Consider the following 20,951-nt stretch of genomic DNA (forward strand, 5'->3'; position numbering starts at 1 on the left):
TGGGCCTTGCCTGCAGCCTGCAAGCACTGCCCCAATACTCTTAAAAAGCTGTATAACCTACCCAGTTTTGCTAATGAGCTTTTGCAGGTGCCAGCGATTGATGCTCCAGTAGAGGCGCTGCAGTTGCAGGGTCTGCTTTCCGAAGATGGTCAAGGGTCCATCCGAGATGCCCTAGACAAAAGAGGCGATGTATCTCTAAGGAGGGTGCATGAAGCTATGTCGGTAGCCATCAAGGCTTCGGCCGTTTCGTCAATCGTATCCCGCGCAGCAGTCATCTGGACCAGGTGGCTAATCCAGCTGCTCCCGGAGAATAACAAGCGACTCCTCAAAGGAGCCAACAAGATTTTGAAGGCAAGCGCCTTCATGGCGGATGCCACCCTAGACTCCTTATCATTTGTATCCAGAGCTATGGCTCCATCTACGGCAGCCAGACGATTATTGTGGCTCCGGGCCTGGCAAGCAGATCTTCAAGCAAAGATCATTTTGATGGCATACCCCTTCCAAGGGGGGAAGCTGTTTGGAGACCAACTCGAGAAGATCCTGGTTGATACCAAAGATGATAAAAAGGCCATGCCAAAATTGCTGAAGCGCACGGAAAGGAGGTTTTTCAACCCTCAACCCTTTCGCTCTCATCGTACTCTACCTAGAGCACGCCAGGATTCCAAGCGTTCCTGGAGCTCCCAGCAAACACAGTCTCAAAAAGGTCCCTTCCAACCCAGGAACCACAGACAATCGACCACTCCAGTCAACAGGTTTGATGCAAGGGACAGAAGCCCTGACTTGCTCCAGGCTCCAGTGGGTGGATGACTACTATTTCAGGAGGCTTGGAGGGAGTCTCAGGCAGACGAATGGTCCAGAGAAGTAGTGTCCGAAGGCTATTCCATAGAATTCACCTCCTTTCCATCAGAGCGGTTCCTCAAGTCTCCACTCAAGAAGGATCCTCACAGAAGGGAAATTACCCTAAAAGCCATACAACACCTTGTGGAAATCCACGCAGTGGAACCAGTTCCCATCAACGAACAAGGCAGGGGAGTCTACTCAATATTTTTCACTGTTCCCAAGAGGAATGGGGACTGGCGATCGATCCTAGATCTGAAGTACGTAAATCATTTCATCAGGCTTCGTCATTTCAGAATGGAAACCCTTCGGTCGATAGCAGAGGCCCTTCTCCTGGGGGAATTTCTAACCTCTATAGACCTGATGGAAGCGCACCTTCACGTACCGATCATCTCCTCCCGCAGACAGTTCCTCCGATTCTGTGTGGGAAACAACCATTTTCAATTCCGGGCAATGCCCTTCGGACTGTCCATGGCCCCAGGAGTCTTCACCAAACTTCTGGTGATCCTCGTTGTCAGACTCCGGGAAATGGGATTCCACCTGCATCCATACCTGGACGACCTGCTGATAAGGGCAGATACCAGAGAGTCTTCAATTCGGAGCACCACCTTCCTAGAGAGACATGGATTCTTGATAAACACAAAGAAATGTTCCCTGCTTCCATCCCAGAGTCTGGAGCACCTGGGGCTAATCATAGACACCAGGAAAGGGTGCTTCTTCCTACCCAAAGAGAAGTCTCTCAAAACCAGGAGCCTATTGTCAACAGTCATCAGACAACGCCACTCTGGTCTTATGGAACTGTCCAAGCTCTTGGGCCTTCTGGTAGCGAATGCGGAGGCTGTTTACTGGGGTCATTTTCACTTCAAACCCCTACAGTCCCGCTCAGACCCCTTCAGCTGCAAATCGCACGGAGGCAAAACATCAAGATTTATGTGTCACCGGTGGTCAAGGACAGCCTACACTGGTGGTCTATAGAGAGCAATCTATAGCAGGGGAAAAGTTTCCTTTCTTCTCAACCACTCCAGATTTTTACGGACGCAAGTCTGGCAGGCTGGGGGGCCACCCTGAACGGGTCCCCAGCCCAGGGACGCTGGTCCACGAGGGAAAGTCTGCTTCCAATAAACGTTCTAGAAATGAGGGCCATCTTCCTTGCTCTAACTCATTTCAGGCATCAGATCCTTCAGTGTCACGTCCTGATCTGCACAGACAATATTGTAGCCAAATGCTACATCAACAAGCAAGGAGGGACCAGATCCTCCAGGCTACAGCAGGAAGCATACAAGATACTCAGCTGGGCAGAGAACCATCTCCTATCCATCCAAGCCGAACATGTCAGAGGTGCCCTCAATGTTCAAGCAGACTGAGTTGACAACACCTTCATCCAGGGGAGTGGTCCCTCAACAGGAAAGTCTTCCTCCTCCTGGTAGACCACTTCGGAGCCCCGGTGGTGGACCTATTTGCCATTCACCTGAATCACCAGCTTCCAAGATTCTTCACTATGTTCTTCCATGCAGGGGCGGAGGACACCGATGCACTGACATCACGGTGGCCGCCAGGGCTTCTGTATGCCTTTCCACCTCTTCCAACTATCCCGACTACTCAGGAGGGTGCAAGAACAAGAGGCGGAGATGATTCTAGTAGCACCGTGGTGGCCCAGGAGACCTTGGTTTTCGACACTACAATCAATGTCCACCAAACCGCCCATCCGTCTTCCAGTCCAACCAGACCTCCTACATCAGGGACCAATCTGGCATCCACGTCCCGACTGGCTGGCCTTGGCAGGCTGGCGATTGAGCGGCAGCGTCTTCAATTGAGAGGATACTCACCAAAAATTATTGACGCTATACTAGCTGCTAGGAAAAAGTCGACTATCAGGATATACGATGTTACCTGGAAAGACTTTACCCAATGGTGCAGAAGAAAAAGCATAGCCCCGCTAGAACCGGACCTAGGGAGCATCCTAGGGTTTCTTCAAGAGGGGCTGGATAGAGGTCTCAAACCAGCCACCCTAAGGAAGCAGATAGCGGCCATCGGCTCAATCACCCCTACTGTGGAGCGGGAACCCTTAGCTGGTCATCCACTCATTCAGCGCTTCCTATGGGGAGCGTCTATGCTGAGTCCCCCGACAATCCATCGTTTCCCTACGTGGCGACTCCACGTGGTTCTGTCTGCCCTTACCAAGCCCCCGTTCGAACCCGTACGATCGGTACCCTTAAGATGGCTGAGGTTCAAGGTGATTTTTCTCATCGCGATAACATCAGCACGACGTGTCTCGGGACTAGGAGCCCTCTCCACTAGGCCAGACCTGTGCGTCTTCCACAGGGACAAGGTCGTATTGAGAACGGACCCGATCTTCTTACCTAAGGTGTATTCTAGATTCCACAGGGCACAGGAGATCGTCTTGCCTTCCTTTTGCCCAGATCCGAGACATCCAAGGGAATGGGACTGGCATACGCTAGACGTTAGGAGGGCCTTAAAAGCCTACCTTGTCAGAACGGAAGGGATTCGTCAGACAGATGTGCTACTCATCAACGTTTCCCCGCCACGAATTGGCCAGCGCATGTCATCGTCAGCTATCGTGTATTCCATTACTACTTGTATTAGAGAAGCTTACAAGGCTCAGAAACTCCCAGTACCGTCAGGAGTTTCCGCCCATTCGACGCGGAGCACCGCGACTAACACAGCTCTTCGCAGGAATGCGTCAGTAGAGGACATCTGTTGAGCGGCTACGTGGTCCTTGCTTTCTTCCTTCGTGAGGCACTACCATTTACATACCTATGCCTCTTCAGACGCAGCGTTTGGCAGAAGAGTGCTTCAGCACGTCGTACCAGATGAAGATCTCATCCCACCCGAGACATAGAGAACTGCTTTGGGAGTTCCCACAGATGTCCTCCTGCCTCAGAGGGAGAACAGCCCCTTGGGCACTTGCCGTGAAGGGTCCTTCTCCTCTGAGGTCAGGAGGACATCGTGCCCTCCCGAGATCTTCACTACTGCCTCTTCTGCCTGATCTTTCTGTTTGTTCGATTTTCTCTATTTCTCCTTACATGTTGTTGTTCCTTTGTTATTACAGTTGGGAACAGTTTGCAGTTACATATATAGTCTAGGTTTCCTTGTACAGGTGTAGACACTGCTTTTGGGAGTCACCCAAACTGAAAGTGAAAGGGATGATCCCACCTACTAAGGAAGAGGAAGAAGTTTCAACTTCCTGCCTCCCCAAATGGATGGTGGGAAACACCCACAGATGTCCTCCTGACCTCAGAGGAGAAGGACCCTTCACGGTAAGTGCTCAAGGGGCCGTTCTCTGAAGTACAGTTTCAATTTTTCTACTGAGCATTTTTTCCTCATTCACATATTTGGGGAATGGCTTTTTTCTCTGTGTATGGAAATCTCTCTTTAATCACTGTTAACAAGCAGGTCTTTTGTACTTGATTTCACCCCTCCCTTTCTCTTCCATTTATAGGCTGCCTTTCTCACAGAGACTCAAGGCAGATTACAACATATGAAAAGCTATTCAAACAGAAGAGACCTCAATAAACAATGCAGCAGGGCTAGGATTACAGAACTGGAAAACAATGCATATGAAAAAAAACTGTCTAAGGCGATAAAAACTCTAAGGCCTAACATACCCTAATTTGGGCAGTCCAAGCAAGCCCTATCTCCTCAGATCTTGTAAGATAAGTAGGGTCAGCCCTGGTTAGTAATTGCATGGGAGACCTCCAAAGAAGACCTTGATTGCAGAGGCAGGCAATGGCAAATCATCTCTGTTAGTCTCTTGCCTAGAAAACCCCAGCAGGGGTTGCCATAAGTCAGCTATCACTTGATGGTACTTTCCACCACTGCCAAGGCCTAACATACTATGACGATGAAAAGGGAAGGGGGGACTTTGCAGTAAAGAAAAGGATGTGACTGTGGACCTCGATGGCAGCATGGCCATTGCCTTCTCTCTCTCTCACACACACACACACGGTCGTTAATGAAACAGCCTTAAGGGAAGCTTGTCCAGTGTCACTATGAAGCTTTTTCTTAGCTGATATAATACAGGATTACCAGAATCATCCATCATAGTCTCAGTCAAACATACCAGGCCTATATGCTCTTCTAGTAATAGAACATGGAGCCGTGCAGTCCTATTTGTTACAGATAAACCACATCAAGATCGAAGGGCTTTCTATAGCCCTTAGGTGAGTATCAGACAGCGGATGAACCTCATATCTCCCTCTCTGTTTCACAGCATAAGCATACACCCCTCCCATGGCCATGCCTCCCAAGCCATGAGTTACTGAACGGTTACATGTCCATATGCCATCCGTCTGCGTTTGCTGAAAAACAAACCATGAGAGCAGTCAGAAGATGGATTGCATCTGAGTCTTGCTGCACAGCAATATGGACCAGCATCTGGGGCAGGCAGCTGTGGGAGTGTCTTCAACTGCATTAGCTGAAGGAAGTATGGCACTGGTGACATACAGTGCTGGAAAAGCGCTACTTGTGAAGAATGGTAACGTGCATAAACATGAAGAGGAAGTGATCATTGAAAATGTAATTAAGCATTTCAGTTTAGGAGCAAGGCTATGGCCATAGGTTGCAGGAAGCCTGGCCCTTCAGGGATATTGTCGTCCCCTTCTCTAGTTTCATTATTTATTGATAAGTCCTCAGTCTCTGGTGCTATTCTACGCAATTGCTTAGCAAATTATTTGCGTAGCAAATTTTACGTTTACTGACGTACGTAAAAGAACTGACAGCACTTCACTGTATCAAATTTTCATTTATAGATCATGCTACTTGTTTTCACGTGTTTGCTGTTTTGCAGAGCTTACGGCTGAGGACTTGGAAGCTTTTCCAGGTGATTAAAATGGGGTTTCCTTTTAGCGCTCAACTCATACTCCCTCCAATCAAGTGTCAGCTGTATGATCTCCTGTCCCCATGTAAGGAAGGATGAGGAGCTTTGTTGCCAAGGAGCTGGTAGCTTGGCTGCCGCAGCTAACGTTGGGCTGTTATTCACAGCTCTCTTTTCTAAACAGGGCTGGCTGAGTGCTTTAGCACTGCACAGCAGATGAGCGTGCAGCCAGCGAGGAATGTGAAAAAGTACACCAGTGTACAGGGTCACAAAAAGGCCTTTTGAAAAGCTATGTGGCTGGTGAGTGTAGGAGCCATTTGTAAGCACATTGGGGAAAGTACAGAGCTTTTTGGGGGGAATTTTTTTTGGAATTTTGAAGATAAATGCAACTACAAGGTGGTGGGACACGGGAAGCAGTTCATGCTCCTTACCTTGGATGACACAAGCACTGTTGACAGGCACATGTGACATTCTTGCAACCGCGTTCTACACAGCACTCAAACTTGTGGCTTCATATGTCAAGTGAAGAACTTGGAGAACTGTTAGGGAATATTAAATGCTCCCTTTTTGATATATAATATTGCCCTTGTGGTGACCAAGCGTCTTTTCTCCTTGGTGTCTGGTAACAAGTACAATACCAGATAGGGATATACCTAGCCCTACTGATATATCTAAGTTGCCGACACGTGTTCTGTTCTTTTGCTTGACCAATGTTGATATATATTACATAACGTACAGCTGTAGCATTCTAAGACCTGCTATCTGTTAGTGACCTCAGACTTACGACACTGTGACATGTGGACTGATGATGCTTATCATTTTGTACTGCGTAAAAGCTGAAGCTGGAATGGCCTCATTTATGCATTCTTGCCTCTCTGGTTTGCATTGGGTGGCCATCCTAATAAACCTTGTTGTATTTTGCTAGTTGCTTTGCCTTGAGGGTTTCTTTGCACTATGAGATCCGAACCTTAGAGGGAAGGGTCCCCCTGCCATTTGGCACTGTAGAGGGAAATTCCCTAACAAGAACCCTCCCAGGATCACTTCAGGTTGCATCCCCTCCCTTCTGGGGCAACTCTGCTCAGCTGTCAGTGGCATGGTAGGTTGCCAAGCAGGAAGGGAAGGACAGTCTGTCTCCAGCCACTGGCCAGAGGACTGAGAACTAATGGGAGGCTGTTTTCTTCCCAGCAGAAGCATGCATAATAACTACGAGCTGCACACACTCTCAGGAGTCAGCTGTAAGACAATAGTTACTTTGGAGGCATTCATAGAACTTTTAGGTCAACTCCGTTTTGGGGGCTTAAAAATATTGATGTAAGCCTTTTAGAGCTTAAAAGGATGGAGTGGAATATAAATCAAGTAAGTCAAGGGGAGGGAAAGCAGATGGCAAAGGGTATGGAGTCCTTTTTGTAATAACTTCTGCCATACTGAATCTTTTGGGATATGATCTCAGATGTTTGTATATTTTGTACATAATTCAGTTTGTGGTAAGAAGCTTGCTGGTTTCAGCCTTATGTTTTAAACCCTGCCCAGGTGTATCAAACAACTATGCATCACAGCATGACATCATTTTTGTATTAACTGGTTTTAGTTACTCCATCCTGTACATATATCTACTCAGATGAGATTCAGCCTCCTGGGTGCCATCTGAATATCCTTTCCCCTCATGTTTTCAGCTTTTTATATTTCAAAACAACAGCATTTAGCGTCTCTTTGTTGTGTTAGTCTGGCATTAATTTGGAGATGAGTACAATACCATTTTTAAAAAGCTTTTATTCTCTTCCACCCCAAACAGCTGCATTTGAGCTATTGGTGCATGATGTGAAATATGTGGAGTCCAAGACAACTAAAAGATAGTCTGCTAAGACAGCCAAGGGATGTATTGGTTTTGGACATATTAAATGCTAGGAGATCCAAGTTCAAATCCCCATTGTGCCATGAAATTTTATGGTGCTTGCTTTCAGTATCGCCATTTTTTCACTTTATCCTCTCTGGCAAAAGTTGTTAGATTAAAAAAGAATGAAGTATTTTATACAAAACAGTGGGCTATGAATAAAAAGAGTACTAAGGTGTTTGTTTGTTTTTAAATTAGTGCTGGAACTTGTCTGCAACTTTACCTGCAACATTGCTATGGAATAGTCGTTATTATACCTGCAAAGTTTTCTCCCCCGCCCCCAAATTGAAAGCTTATTTGTTTCTCAGTCTCAAGTCTTTAGGGGGGCTTTAGTCTCAAGCCATTATAACTTAATAGTAAAAAACTTGCAGACATACAGGCATAAGCAAAAAAGGTGTGCAGAACAGGAACTACCGGAGAAGACTTCCATAACGCAGGTTTTCCTCGACCAAAGAGGTCTGTAGCAGCTCATTCTGGATCAGAGTGGAACCTTTAGTACCATATTTGTATTTTTCCCCCTTGAACCATTTGACAGCCAAGCTGTATCTGTGATCCTAAACAATTAATTCAGTCAACTGACTACATATTGTTTCATAATTCTAGATGTTTTCCCTTCATACATCCGTTCATAATGAGGTTTGATTACCCATTTAACATTTGATCTACTCATTAACTTATTTTTTTATTGGTTAGTTGTTATATTGCACAAAAAAGTTTTCATTTAGGTAGCAATGTTATTACTGGATTAATAGATTGTACCTATAAGTAATCTGGTAGCACCAAGTGCACTAAGTATTATATAGACTCTGGATGATATGTTGATACCATTTTATGGTCATTTCATAAAACATCTAGGTTCCTGATTTTTTTTAGTGAATCAGTTCTGTTAGTGAACACACAATTCATGTCATAATAATGGAGTCTAGTGGCACCTCAGACTCTAACAAAATTTATTCCATCATAAATGAATCACTGCTCACTTCTTCAGATTATGCTCTAGCACAGTGGTTAAGTGGTTTGGCTGTGATTCAGCACTCTACTGGTTCAAATCCCTCTACTGCCATGAGCTCAATAGGTGGCCTTGGGTAAGCCACTCCTCACAGTCCCAGCTCTCCAGCTGTATTGTGGGAATAATAATAACACTAACACCATTCTGGGTAGGACACTAATCTGTCTAGAAGAGCGGTATAGAAGTGCAGTTGTTATACACAAATGTGACACTACTTGCTATGTTAAAGCATATTTTACATCTATGCATACTGATTCCATTCTTTATTATGACAGCTGTCGTGTAAAGCACTTTATTGATAGCTTTACATCCAGTCAGTTCTTACAAATAAAGAGAAAATTGCACCAACAATTATATTCTTAGGATATTGCTGTGATAATTTTTCCTGAGCTCTAGCATGAAGAGTTATACTGTCATTCTGTTTAAGACTGCACTTTATTGGTCTACAGCAAGAACCACTCTAACAAACAGAATTAATCTTCTTTCAGATAGCGTTTTTGTCAGCTAGGGCACATTAGTTTTAGTCCATGGAATTTAATCAAATCTCTTATGATGCAGAATTAAATTAAGTTATTTATAAACATTGCATCTACTGTAGGCTGTTCCAAAATGCCTGATTAATCGTTGATACCACAGATTCTGCAACAACTTTTATTATTTCACATTGCAATACATGTATTTATATTTTCTTGCTTGGTCCTTGTTTTTCTTGTCTTTCACATATACAGATTTAACTTGTGCTTTTGCTAGAAACACAGAAAGGTGAATATGCCCAACTTATGTTCACCATAAAAGTGATAGAAAAATACATCAAGAATTCATAATTCAATATAAGTAATACACAATTGTGCAAAATAAATTTTGCAAAATAACAACAAATGATATAAAATCCATCCAACATGTATTATTTGTGATAACAATGTATTAAATTATCCAGAAAGCAATCTATTTGTCTTAACTTTTGGATAAAGTAGAGCACAGGATCTAATTTACTACCAATAGTGGTAAAATATAGCTATCCATTACATTTTTATTCTGCCCTTTTCCCAAAAAGCTCAGAGGCTGTGTAGGTGATGTCCTTGTATACTAAGAGTTTTATTTATGTAAATATGTTTGAAATAAGAGTTTATACAGATTAGAAGCTTTGCCAAAGTGGCAACCATTATTTTGGATAAATTGTGCATTGATTTCAAGAAGTAGTGTAATTCTGTTTGTCACATCTTTGAGCTAGAACCCAATTTTTAAAAACTACCCAATTCCTCCTACCTCTGGTTTTGTTTGTACTCTCAATCTGATAAACTGCTAAAAGTCGTAATGCCCACGAGCAATGGATTAGCAGCAATGAAGGATTTTTTTAAAAGTTTCAATAATCTACTGCCCAGACATATGAAGAATACAAAATTTAGCAAAAACGAAGACCACAAATGAACTGTCGTTGCCATAGTGGAATTCCCTTTTTGTTTACTTAGAGTGGAACTAAGTCCTATGTACATTACTCAGAGACCTCATTGAGTTCAGTAGAGTTTACTCATTGAAGAGTAAATGTGGACAAGATTGCAGTCTAACAATGCTATCCTAAACAAAGCTGCACCTTTCGAAGAGTGTAACTTGTGCTTAGGATCACACGGGTCAGCTTCAATTTGATGCTTGCTTATGAACTCAGTGGGATTTTCTTCCAAATAAATATGGAGGATCAGATTGTAGGTGAATTCTACTCTAATTTTTTTTAAAACAAGCCATTTTGATAAATGGTTTAGAAAGATTCCTGAAAACCTTGCAACAGATTTTTGGTTGCTGTCACATGGAAAATGAAACCAGTTTACCATCCTGATCTTTTCTACACCAACAGAAGCCTATACCAACAGCACCGTGGGTCATTTTCATTGGACAGAAGAGACACTAATTTTCTAAGAAGCAAATCTGGCTCCAGGTGAGAGATAATTTTTAGTTCAAAAGAAATCAATTAGTTCCGTAGAAGAAAAATCTCATTTCTGCCCTGTGGTATTTACAGGGAGGCTGCATTAGGTAACCAGATCACTAGCATGGCTTTTGACCCACACTTGACCGGAAAGAGAATTATGAAGGTGGTATTTAGGGCCATCTAAACTGAGACTGAGTACTTTGATCCTATCGGTCATGACCGCGCACAAGAAGCTAGTAGATTAAGGGGCGTCCAACTGTACAGCCTTCCCTAAAACGCCCGGCCATTTGCAAAGCCAGCCCAACTCTCCCAGTGCTGCAGAAGATAGGCCGTGTGGAAGGGCTCCGGCTGTAGAATCCTCTCCGGTCCAATCTCTGTAGAAGGGACATTAACGAGCATCTGCCTGGGGATCGCGTCGCCTCGACACACCGCCCTTCCTTGCGGTCAGGAGGCCCCGTTAAGCGCACCTCGTCGGCTGAATGGGCTCCCCAAACTCCTCCGGACCGCTCAGTCCAGCCCTGGTCGGATTGGCCGGCTGGTGGGGCGGCGCGTGGCGGAGGGGCCGGGCTGCCTCTGATTGGCCGCCCCCTCCCCGAGCCTCCCCGCTTTCTCCAGCTGGCGTTCGGTTCGCAGTCCGGCTCCGGGCATCTCTGGCGCGGCCGCCCTGGTGATTCCAAGTCTGCTTTTTGCGCTCGGGCGCGCAGCCGCCGACCCACGTGGCCCTCCTCGGGGAAGTCAAGCGGGTCTCTCCCCCGATGTCCGCCTGCCACACACTTGGGGGCGCGGCTGCCATGGATTTTCCTGAAGTCCTGAAGTCTCTGCTGGAGTACTCGTTCCCTTGGACGGCCAATCCGAAAGGTATTCTTTCCCTAAGGGGCAGCGCGCCAGAAAGACGCTTCTTCTCTACTTCTCAAGTTCGGGTGCCCGCGGCTGCTGCCCCTTTGCGATTGCAAAGCCGCAAGCAATGGTGCGCCTTCGCGGTCCTACATCGGTTGCTGCTCGGCTCTGCGTTGCGTGCATGTCCTCGGCGGGGGCGGGGGGGGGGGAAAGAGATGGCCCCGACAAATGCGTGGCGCGCGTGTTGGGATAACCCTCTACCCGAACGCGCTCTGGAGCATTTCTTCTTGGGGATCACTTGTCGCGGATTCCCACGCGCTGTCGGTCTGCTCTGCTAAATAGCGACGGCAACAGCGCAGCGTCTAGGGGATCTTAATACGAACAACTCAACTTCTCCCTCGGGATATTGGAAGTGGTGCAGCGAGCAGCTTTTGTAATGCTGCTGAAGCAAAAAATGCAGCCGGGGTGTGGCGGGGGCGGCGGGGGATGCTTCCTTCTCTTTGGATCTTCTTTGCCTTCCTGTTATGAGAAGGGACTTTTTGGAAGGAAGGGACCAATCATATCGTTACAGTGTGGGACTTCCCAGGATAGGATGGCATAAGCTACACTGGTTGGCACTGCAAGGGAGTCTGGAAAACTCATCAGTTGGTGCCCGTTCTCTACCCTTTATTCGGTTATTATAATTCCTAAGCTAGAATCATACTGGGGGAAGAGTACATCATTTGATTACAGGGGTTCAGGGGTTGATACCTACTTTCTGGGGGTGGCAGGGAGCTAGGCAGGGCTGAGTTACCTAACCTAGAAAAAAGCAAGTCTGTTGTGTGCCTGCCAGTACATCTGAGAGAGAAGTTGTTGACTTGCTCTCTTAGAGGCTCTCTGGATGGAATATAATTGTGGTTCATGTGCTCCTGGTTATTTTACCCAGGCTGATGTTCACTTGTGCAACATAATGGGTGGGGAAGTGCAGGGAGATTGTCACTATGCCAGTGGAATGGCAATGCCCATAAAAGCTCAACAGATTATGTGCTTTAGTGATGAGAACAGGGATAACAAAGAATTTACATATTTTTCGCTGCTTCCCCCCATTCTGTTAGTCTTCATGGTCTGTTAATCGTCTGATTCCTCCCTTGCTAAACCTTGAGGCAATAATCTGCCTCCTTAAAATGAAGAGAGCTGTTTTGTCTTTGGCATTTCCCCATGAACTCCCTGGTACCATTATGAAAATCTGGAAACAGGAGTCAGTAGCTCAGGAACCCATAAACTGGGGAGAAACAGACTATTAGGGCCACAGGTCAAATAGTACTAGTCTGAAAACTGGATCTGTGGAATGATAGAACCAATGGGAATGATTTTGTGTGTAAGTGGAATCGCATTGAAAGGAAAAACAAGAGATCTGTGAGGGTAATGATTTAGTCTCAGTTGGATGTAGTTTATTTTGGCTGCTCTGAAAGTAGATTCTTGGATTATGAAGCCATGGCAACACCTTTGAAGAGAGCCCTCCCTATCTCTTAGCCAAATAGCCTTCCACCCTTACTGAACATTTACGTTACTCAGCTTTGTGAACCTAGATCACTGGAGTGCTTACCTACCCGAATTTTAATACGCTTTTCTGGAGGAACTGGGAGAAAAGTAGGAGAGAAACACTGCAAATCAACTGCAGCAAACTGCAAGTTTTTACTAATTCCTCTCTAGCCCCAATGGCATACAGAGTCCCTTATCCTCTCTAGACCCATGTAGCTTCATAGATACCGGCTTATTGCATCAGAGCTGAACTTGTCACTATCCAGCATAAGATGAAACACATCACAAGTTCTGTTGTGAAGCAATTCCCTCATATTCCTCTGTATTCTCTCACATCCCATCCATGACTAACTAGTGCTAAAACAAAAAAGGAACTGAAGCTGACAGACTGCCAAATCTAAGCAAACCATAAGGGTGCACCAAGATTTAACACACTGCCCTATTTAATCTGCTTGGCAGTCAAAATAATCTGTTCCCAGAGGAAGCTTAATTAAAAGATCCTACAGCAACCTCTCTCATCACTGGCCCAGCAAATCTGCAGAATCAATCCTTGTGCATTTTTTCTGTGGGAGGCTTCATAGAAAGCACCTGCTGTGCCTAATTACTGAACTGCCACTTTGTACCTCAAACCCTGCTATGAGCAACGGCATATGCCTAGAGTTAGGCACAATGCACGTCATCACAGTCTAGGAGGCAACCAAATGAGCCAGGTTAAAAAATCACTTAATAAAGGCCCATTATGATGCTAGATGAGGAAGATCTTCCCCGTATGGAGTTCCACACATCTAGCATCTTGTATAAAGTAAACCAAATTACCTTGCCAGTATTATCATGTCAGAGATCCTTGGCACAAGCAGGAACCCTGCTGACATTGTATGCGTAGCAGCTGAAGAGCCAGCTTGCATGGAGTGCTGAATGTGAGAAAGCCCCACATGTAAGTTCTTCTGATTAGTCTAGCATCCTGTTTACATGGGGCATGACAGAGGATTATTTTCTGACTGCACACATGACTGCCCTCTGCTGGATAAAATATTTGATATCATTCATTTACAAACAGGGACAAACACAGTTTTAGTTAGGTTAGATGGCACAGGCACCTTACCTAGGGTACTGCAAAATAAATCACAGACCTTAAAAATCCAAAAAAGTTACACAATTCCATTTTGTTTACACTTTATAAAAACTGTCCAAATTGTTTCTTGACCTCCATCATTACTGTTAAGATGTTACAATCTGTTATAACAAATTGTTCCTGCTTGTTTCTGCCACATTTCGCTTCCTTACCTCCTTACATTTTTCTTTTCATCTGTTTAGGCTAGGCTTCTGCAATGTAAGGACCCGAAGTTAATTGTGACTCTCTCCCTAACTTTCTGTGGCCATAGGCCTGTTGACAGTCGTGAATGGAGAATGTTGTTTCTCTTTTCCTTGGGTTCAGAGGCCCATCCAACAGAGCTGGTACCAGTTTCTCCAGCCAGTCAGCTACGTGGCACCCCCAACGATGCCTAAGATTCCCTCAGTGTATAGATTGCTGGGAAGAAAACCCCTTTTGTACTGTTACCAAAAGTGAGGACCCAGATGTAAAACAGCTGGCAGAATCTGGGCAAATCTTGAAGGAAAAGAGAGTAACTGAGAGATGATGTATACAGCCCTGTGGAGCATTAAAAAAGAGAAAGAAGTAGGTGACTGTGGAGCATTAAAAAAAAGAGACAGGCGATTGAAAGATGTTCAGGAGTCCTGCGAGTAAAAAAGCAAAGAAGTGGGAGGGTAACATGAGGTGCACAGGGAGAGAAGGGAGAGCTCTGAGCGATGGAGAGAGGGAAAAGAGGCCTCACCTGCCCTTGGAATCCAGCCTCTCACTTGCTGGGGTGGAGTTTCACATCACCACAAGCTGTGCATAATTGATATGTTTGTGATGTAAAAACAAAAAGAGTTCAGATGAAGTAATGTTTGGTTAGCTCCAAATTAAGGCTCAGTGGACGTATGACATGAATTGTCCATTTTCCACAGCAGCCACTCAGTCTTCAACTGGGGAATGGTGCATATGGGGGAAGGAGGGAGAGGAAAGCACCTAAACTCTTCCCTTTTTGCCACATCCAAATCAGCTCTCCCAAGATACTTTTGACTTGGAGGGATTTGGGGAGAGACAGGTACACATTTCTTGTCCTCCAGTGGCCAAAAGCAGTTTGGAGAGGGGGAGATTTAGAAGTGGGAAACTGATGGCAAAAATCCAGAGGAGTTAGCCGTGTTAGTCTGCAGTAGCAAAATCAAAAAGAGTCCAGTAGCACCATTAAGACTAACCCATTTTATTGTAGCGTAAGCATTCGAGAACCACAGTTCTCTTCGTCAGATGCATGGAGGGCAGAAAGAAACTGGTCAAATATAGAGGAGGAGAGGGGAGGGGAGGAGGAGAGGAGGGATGTAAACAACTCCTTTGATATGGAGATGCAAACCGCTCCTTTTGATGTGGGGATCAGTTTGCTTGTGTAAAGGTTCAAAGGAGTTTGCATTGTTAGTCTGTAGTAGCAAAATCAAAAAGAGTCCAGCACCACCAAGACCATACAATTCCACTGCAGCACAAGCCTTCGATAACCACAGCCCTCCCCGCTAAGCTTCCCCTTCCCCACTGGAGATTGCATCCAAGATCACTGCTTTTGATACACAAAAAAAAACATCAGGGAGGGATACATTTGATTAATACTGCATGTAACGTGAGTCTAATATGTTGATTTTAAGTGCCTTCTAAGAGCTATACTGGCTGACCACAAAGACAGGATTTGTATTGCTGTGACAACAGAATGGCTAGGGGATGTACTGCGGGAGAATGTATTGCTGGGGAATGTATTTCTGAACACACCTCTCTCTTGGTTATTTGGACAAAATAACTTTTTCTCTCTCTTTTCTGAACTTCAGAAAACATAGGAATTGGGCGTACGCACATGAACACAATAAAGCAGCCCCATACTTAGGCATACCACTCGTCTATCAAACTCAGCATTGTCTACTTTGGCAGGCAGCAGATCTCCAGAGTCTCATGTAGAGATCTTTCACATTACCTACTATCTGATAGTTTTATTACAGATGCTGGGGATTAGCTCCTGGGACCTTTTGCATGGAAAATATGTGTTCTGTCATGATCCACTGTAGCCACATATAGACTTACGCTGGTTTGACAGAATGCTGTCTCTAGGAACTGATCTTCTGTAATGGGAGCATTGGGGTTCTCTGCCAGGGAATCTCAAAACAATGGGACTTATTAAAATTGATTAGATGTAGTTTCTTTTTTTAAAAAAATTTTTTTTTATTGGATTAGAAATCACTATAATATCCATTACAATCAATTTCCTTTAAATATTCCCGTTCTAACCCCCTCCCTTTCCCCCCCTTTTGTTGACTTCCAACAGTTTTCCAACCCCTTATCCGTTTTTTCCCCCTACTCATTTCAAACTTATTTTATTCTATTAAACATATACTTTCACTCTCTTCTAAGCTTCTCTATTACAGTGCTATCTCTATTCCCTTTCTCACTTGACATCAACTAAATATTACATTCCTGACATATATTCTTTAATAATAACAATCATTTGTCTAATTTTAGTACTCTATATTCTATCTTATTCATTCTTGTCTCGTCAATATGGGACAAACAATTTGTCAATTAGATGTAGTTTCAATGGACAATCCTGATGCATGCCATAGCAAGCAGTATCTTAAAAGATGTTCTCCCTGTTGTGTCAGTAGAAGAGAGGGCCACAGTTCAGTAAGGTCCAAAGTTGGATCAGCATTGGACAACATTCCAGCTTATGTATTGTATATCAATTTAAGCTTCACTTATGAAAACATCCATTGTTGTGTGGTCTGAAACACAGAAAGTCAATGTTTACCCCATGTTCTATGACCATCATGCCTGAATCATAGCTTTGGAGTTTACCATCTTTTCATGTTATCACTCTTTCCATGTCCAGCTGCTTAGTACTTGGAGAAAGAATGCACAGAACCTTTTGTTATAGGCACAGAATCACACATGGCACCTATGGAGCTGAGCTCTGTATTACTATCTCACTTGGGTCAGACCATAAATGGGTCCTGTAGCGTCATATGGTAGGAACCTCACAGGTGACCTCTCTCCACCCTAATAAAATCTATCCCACTGGCTGGAAAAGTAGGGTGTAGCAGTAATATATAGACTGTCCTTCTCAAAACAGAATCCTTGATTCTGTGATCAACCCAGAAGCAAAGTGGTTCAACTTCCATTATGCTGAATGTTGAGATCTGATATTTATTTATTTACTATATTTCTAAAGCGCTTTTCCTCATTGCTGAAAGCTGTTTACAATAAAACAAATTATATCTTCCAGCCATTCCAAATATATGTACACACTGCCAAGTCAATGTTTTAGGCCCCTTCTGAATGACAAGTCTTTAATATCTTGAGGGGCAAGTAGGAAGAAGCCGTGAGCCTGTGAAAGCGGGGAGGGCAGAATATAAATATAATAAATTAAATTAAGTGCTGCTCAGCTTCCGATGGCAGAAAAGTGGTTGCTTGTATGGGGGAGGAGTGGAGATGGGGGTTCTATCTCCTCCTCCTAGGGGTTGTGAGAGCCATTCAGAGAGGAATATAATGTGAATTATGAACATTTTTTTTAAAAAGCAACAGTATATTTCTGTCTTTCACGAGTGTGACGATAACCAAAATTATCATACAATGTTTGCAAAAGGTTCCAGTCCTCATGAGAAACTTCTGTTACTATATCTATATTACAAATGATTCATGTTTTTGTAGCTATTTGTAATGGAACCATAGTTCAGGGATTAGGGCTGTAATACTGCTCAATGAAAACATCTTACTTTAAAAGATGTTCCTGGTTAATCACAGAGAGCAGATAAATCAGATTACTTGCAAAAACAACAGGGGCAGACACCATTTTATAATGTTTCCCATCACCTTATAGATTTTTATTGGGGATACATCCGTATCTCTGTCTAGTATACAGGTTTTACATATATTACAGAGTGTAATCTGCCCTGAACTGCTAGTCGGGAAGGGCGGAATAGAAATTGAAAGTAAATAAAATAAAAATAGTTATAAATTAAATGGGCCTAAAAACTGATTGTGTGTGTCAGATATTAATCTCTTTACATTTAAAAAAATAATTTACCCTATTTCAATAATATTTCTGCTGGAGTAAAACTGATGGGAAATAATCGCAACAAATTATCTTTAAAATATTTTACTTTTTTGCAAATGTACCTTTTTTGCAAATCCAACACTGGGCCTCTGGACCTTACTGAATTGTGGCCCTCTCTGTTACTGGGCAGGGTCATATGGGATTGCACTTTTAAATGTATATGCAAACATGGAAGTGCTATAGAGACTAATCAGGAGGATTACAATCTGTACCAGATGGACAGAGGCCAAGAGATAATGAGCAAAGCAACAGGTTCTGTTGCTGTGAGATGGAAAGGGCATTATTTTGGGTATCTACTATCCTTGCTTTTGCAGTCCCATTTTATGCCAGCATGGGCACCTAAAATATGAAAGTTAATCTTTTGAGGCACAAGAGAAATCTGTTTCAAAGATCCCATCTTTCAAAGGCATTTTATGTCTGTGCGTGCCTATATCTGTGCATTTGTGTGTGTTCAGGTTGGAGAAAGGAACAGTGATGTGACAGGAAGAGTAGGCCATTGGAAGACAAGAGCTGCCAGGTAGGCGGCAGACACAGGTCCCCCTTCCAGACTCTTCATGAGCAAGGTTAGTTGTTCAACATGCACAAGAGAATATAAGAACTGGATGGGGGAACAATCCTGTCTCGATAGCAAGGTGGTCAATATCAGCAGGGCACAAATGATATGCAGTTGTCTGGCTATATTCCTTGTGCAGCAATGGGTGTAGCACTTGGCAGGGACTTGCCCAAAGGTTTCAGGCTGGAGGTTGGGGACACAGATGTTGTCTTCACCATAATCAAACTGGATCTGGGCCTTCTGTTCAATATTACAGTAGAATTGTAAGATGGACAGTTAAGTATTGACAATTACTTTGATACTAAGAGCCAAACTGAGAGCCAGTTTGGTGTAGTGGTTAAGAGCGCGGGACTCGGGTTTGATTCTCCACTCCTCCACTTGAAGCCAGCTGGGTGACCTTGAGTCAGTCGCAACTTCTAGGAGCTCTCTCAGCCCCACCCACCTCACAAGGTGTTTTGTTGTGGGGATAATAACAACATACATTGTAAACCGCTCTGACTGGGCATTAAGTTGTCCTGAAGGGTGATATATAAATCAAATGTTGTTGTTGTTGTTGTTATTCTACAGAGGTTAATGTTTTGGACACAATCTCAATAAGCTGTTCTGTTTATCTGAATGTGAACTATATTATTAGAATAATCTTCAGTTTCTGCACAAACATTGAACAAGACACGACATAAATGGTTGTCATGTTGTTTTTAATGCCATGTATTGATAACAGGTAGAAATTATATTAGCAGTGCACTCATCTTATTTTCCTGAGCTGGGACGGTTTCTCTACTAACCTCTCTGTTTAGCACTGAGGAGCCTACAGCAGGGATGCAGCTATGCAAATATTTGCATGAGTCATGGTTGAGTGATCCAAAGGAACCCTTCTGCATATGGGAATGGCAATAGCGACAGTTGGGACAAGCTATACCTCTTTCATGACACTGTTAGGGCTCCGAGTTGCTGTGTGATAGATCTTCTAGAGAAAGACTGTGGAAAAGACTGACAGGGGAACAAATCACTGAAGACTATCTGTGCAGGAAAAGAACATGATCTGAGATTAGGGACCATGGCTTCTTTTGCAGTATCCCTTTTCAACTGCCTATGCCTCAGGCTGTCTTTTTAATTTTTATTATAAGCTTTCTCCCTTTTTTACTGCAGCAAAGATGGCTGAGACATGCATACTATTATGCCAACCAATATATGACACAATGAAATCTAACAAATACCCCTCTCATAGTAAGAGGGACTTAGGATGTAGTAATTGGTATTCCTAAGAACATGATTGCTTTCAATGGATGCTATTACTTATACAGTGCTATCAATGTACAGGCTATTTCAGAGTGTTATAGACAAAACGGCCTTGTGTCTGCTGACAAGAATCTTGCAGTCTACAGGAGGCAATGAGGTAACAGGAGAGGGGGAGAGAAACAAGAACAAGGATATGGGAACATGCAGGTGCTCATGGTTAAAACTTGGTTAGAGCTGACATGATTAAGGGAGTCAATCAAAAGACTTATAGAAAAGGTACATTCTGAAATAGGCTTTGAAGGAAACTGTAGGGGCAACAAAGAATTACTAGATTCATGACACAGATGCTGGAAATTGAGATTGTACTAGGCTAATCGGGCATTGGAGATAGCAATTATTTCTAGTCATATATTAATAGATTGAATAGGAAACAGGATTTGCTTCATAGACCGCTAGAAGATTTAAACTTACAAAGACATGTATATTAATTTTAGTATGTGATTCTCCAGAGGCTAATTTTGCTGCATTACATATGAAAGATTCTCTTGCGAATTTAGATTATAACCAATTCTGTCCTTGAAAGCTAAAGGTGGCAAACAATTTTTAAAAAAATCAAAACACAACACATTAGAATGAGAAAATAATGTAAAACTTGCACTTGAAAAGTCTGTAGTCAGTACAGTATTATACATTTAAAAAATCAACAGGCCTTCACAACCATAAAAAACCCAACTTACTGAGTGAATAGGCCTGCTGAATATCAAAGATGTTTATCACTGAAGAGGCTGTTCCCAGTACATGACAGCCATACAGCTGATAGCCTTGGCACCTGTTGTACGTTTTGCAGCTTTTCTGTATTATTGCCAGGAGAGGCATGTTGGTGTATCGCAGTGAAAACAAACGAGTCTTGCGGCACCTGAAAAGGCTAACGGTTTTTTAAATTCGAGCATAAGCTTTGGAATATCTCTCTCTCTCTCTCTCTCTCTCTCTCTCTCTCTCTCTCTCTCTGGGAATTATCTTTTAGCCCAACGTTGTCTCAGTGAAACATTTCTCTGACTTTGAATTTATCTCCTACCTCCTTCCTTGCACTGGACGATGATCAAACATACACTTCGACCTGCAA

At 43.6% G+C, this 20,951-nt stretch overlaps 1 protein-coding gene across 2 annotated transcripts in view; it reads left to right on the forward strand.

Moving 5' to 3' along the window:
• Positions 1–10,778: 10,778 nt before the first annotated feature.
• TEF (TEF transcription factor, PAR bZIP family member) overlaps positions 10,779–20,951 on the forward strand; it is a 36,214-nt gene continuing 26,041 nt past the window's right edge. Inside the window, exon 1 of one of the 2 annotated variants that reach the window (XM_054988016.1) lies at positions 10,779–11,350. In XM_054988016.1, the coding sequence (XP_054843991.1) occupies positions 11,248–11,350 (103 nt within the window). In that variant the 5' untranslated portion in view covers positions 10,779–11,247. The remainder of the gene's footprint in view (positions 11,351–20,951) is intronic. The other variant, XM_054988015.1, reaches the window with a different exon arrangement.

Source organism: Eublepharis macularius, chromosome 9 (assembly GCF_028583425.1).
Source record: "Eublepharis macularius isolate TG4126 chromosome 9, MPM_Emac_v1.0, whole genome shotgun sequence".
NCBI classification, from domain to species: Eukaryota; Metazoa; Chordata; class Lepidosauria; order Squamata; family Eublepharidae; genus Eublepharis; species Eublepharis macularius.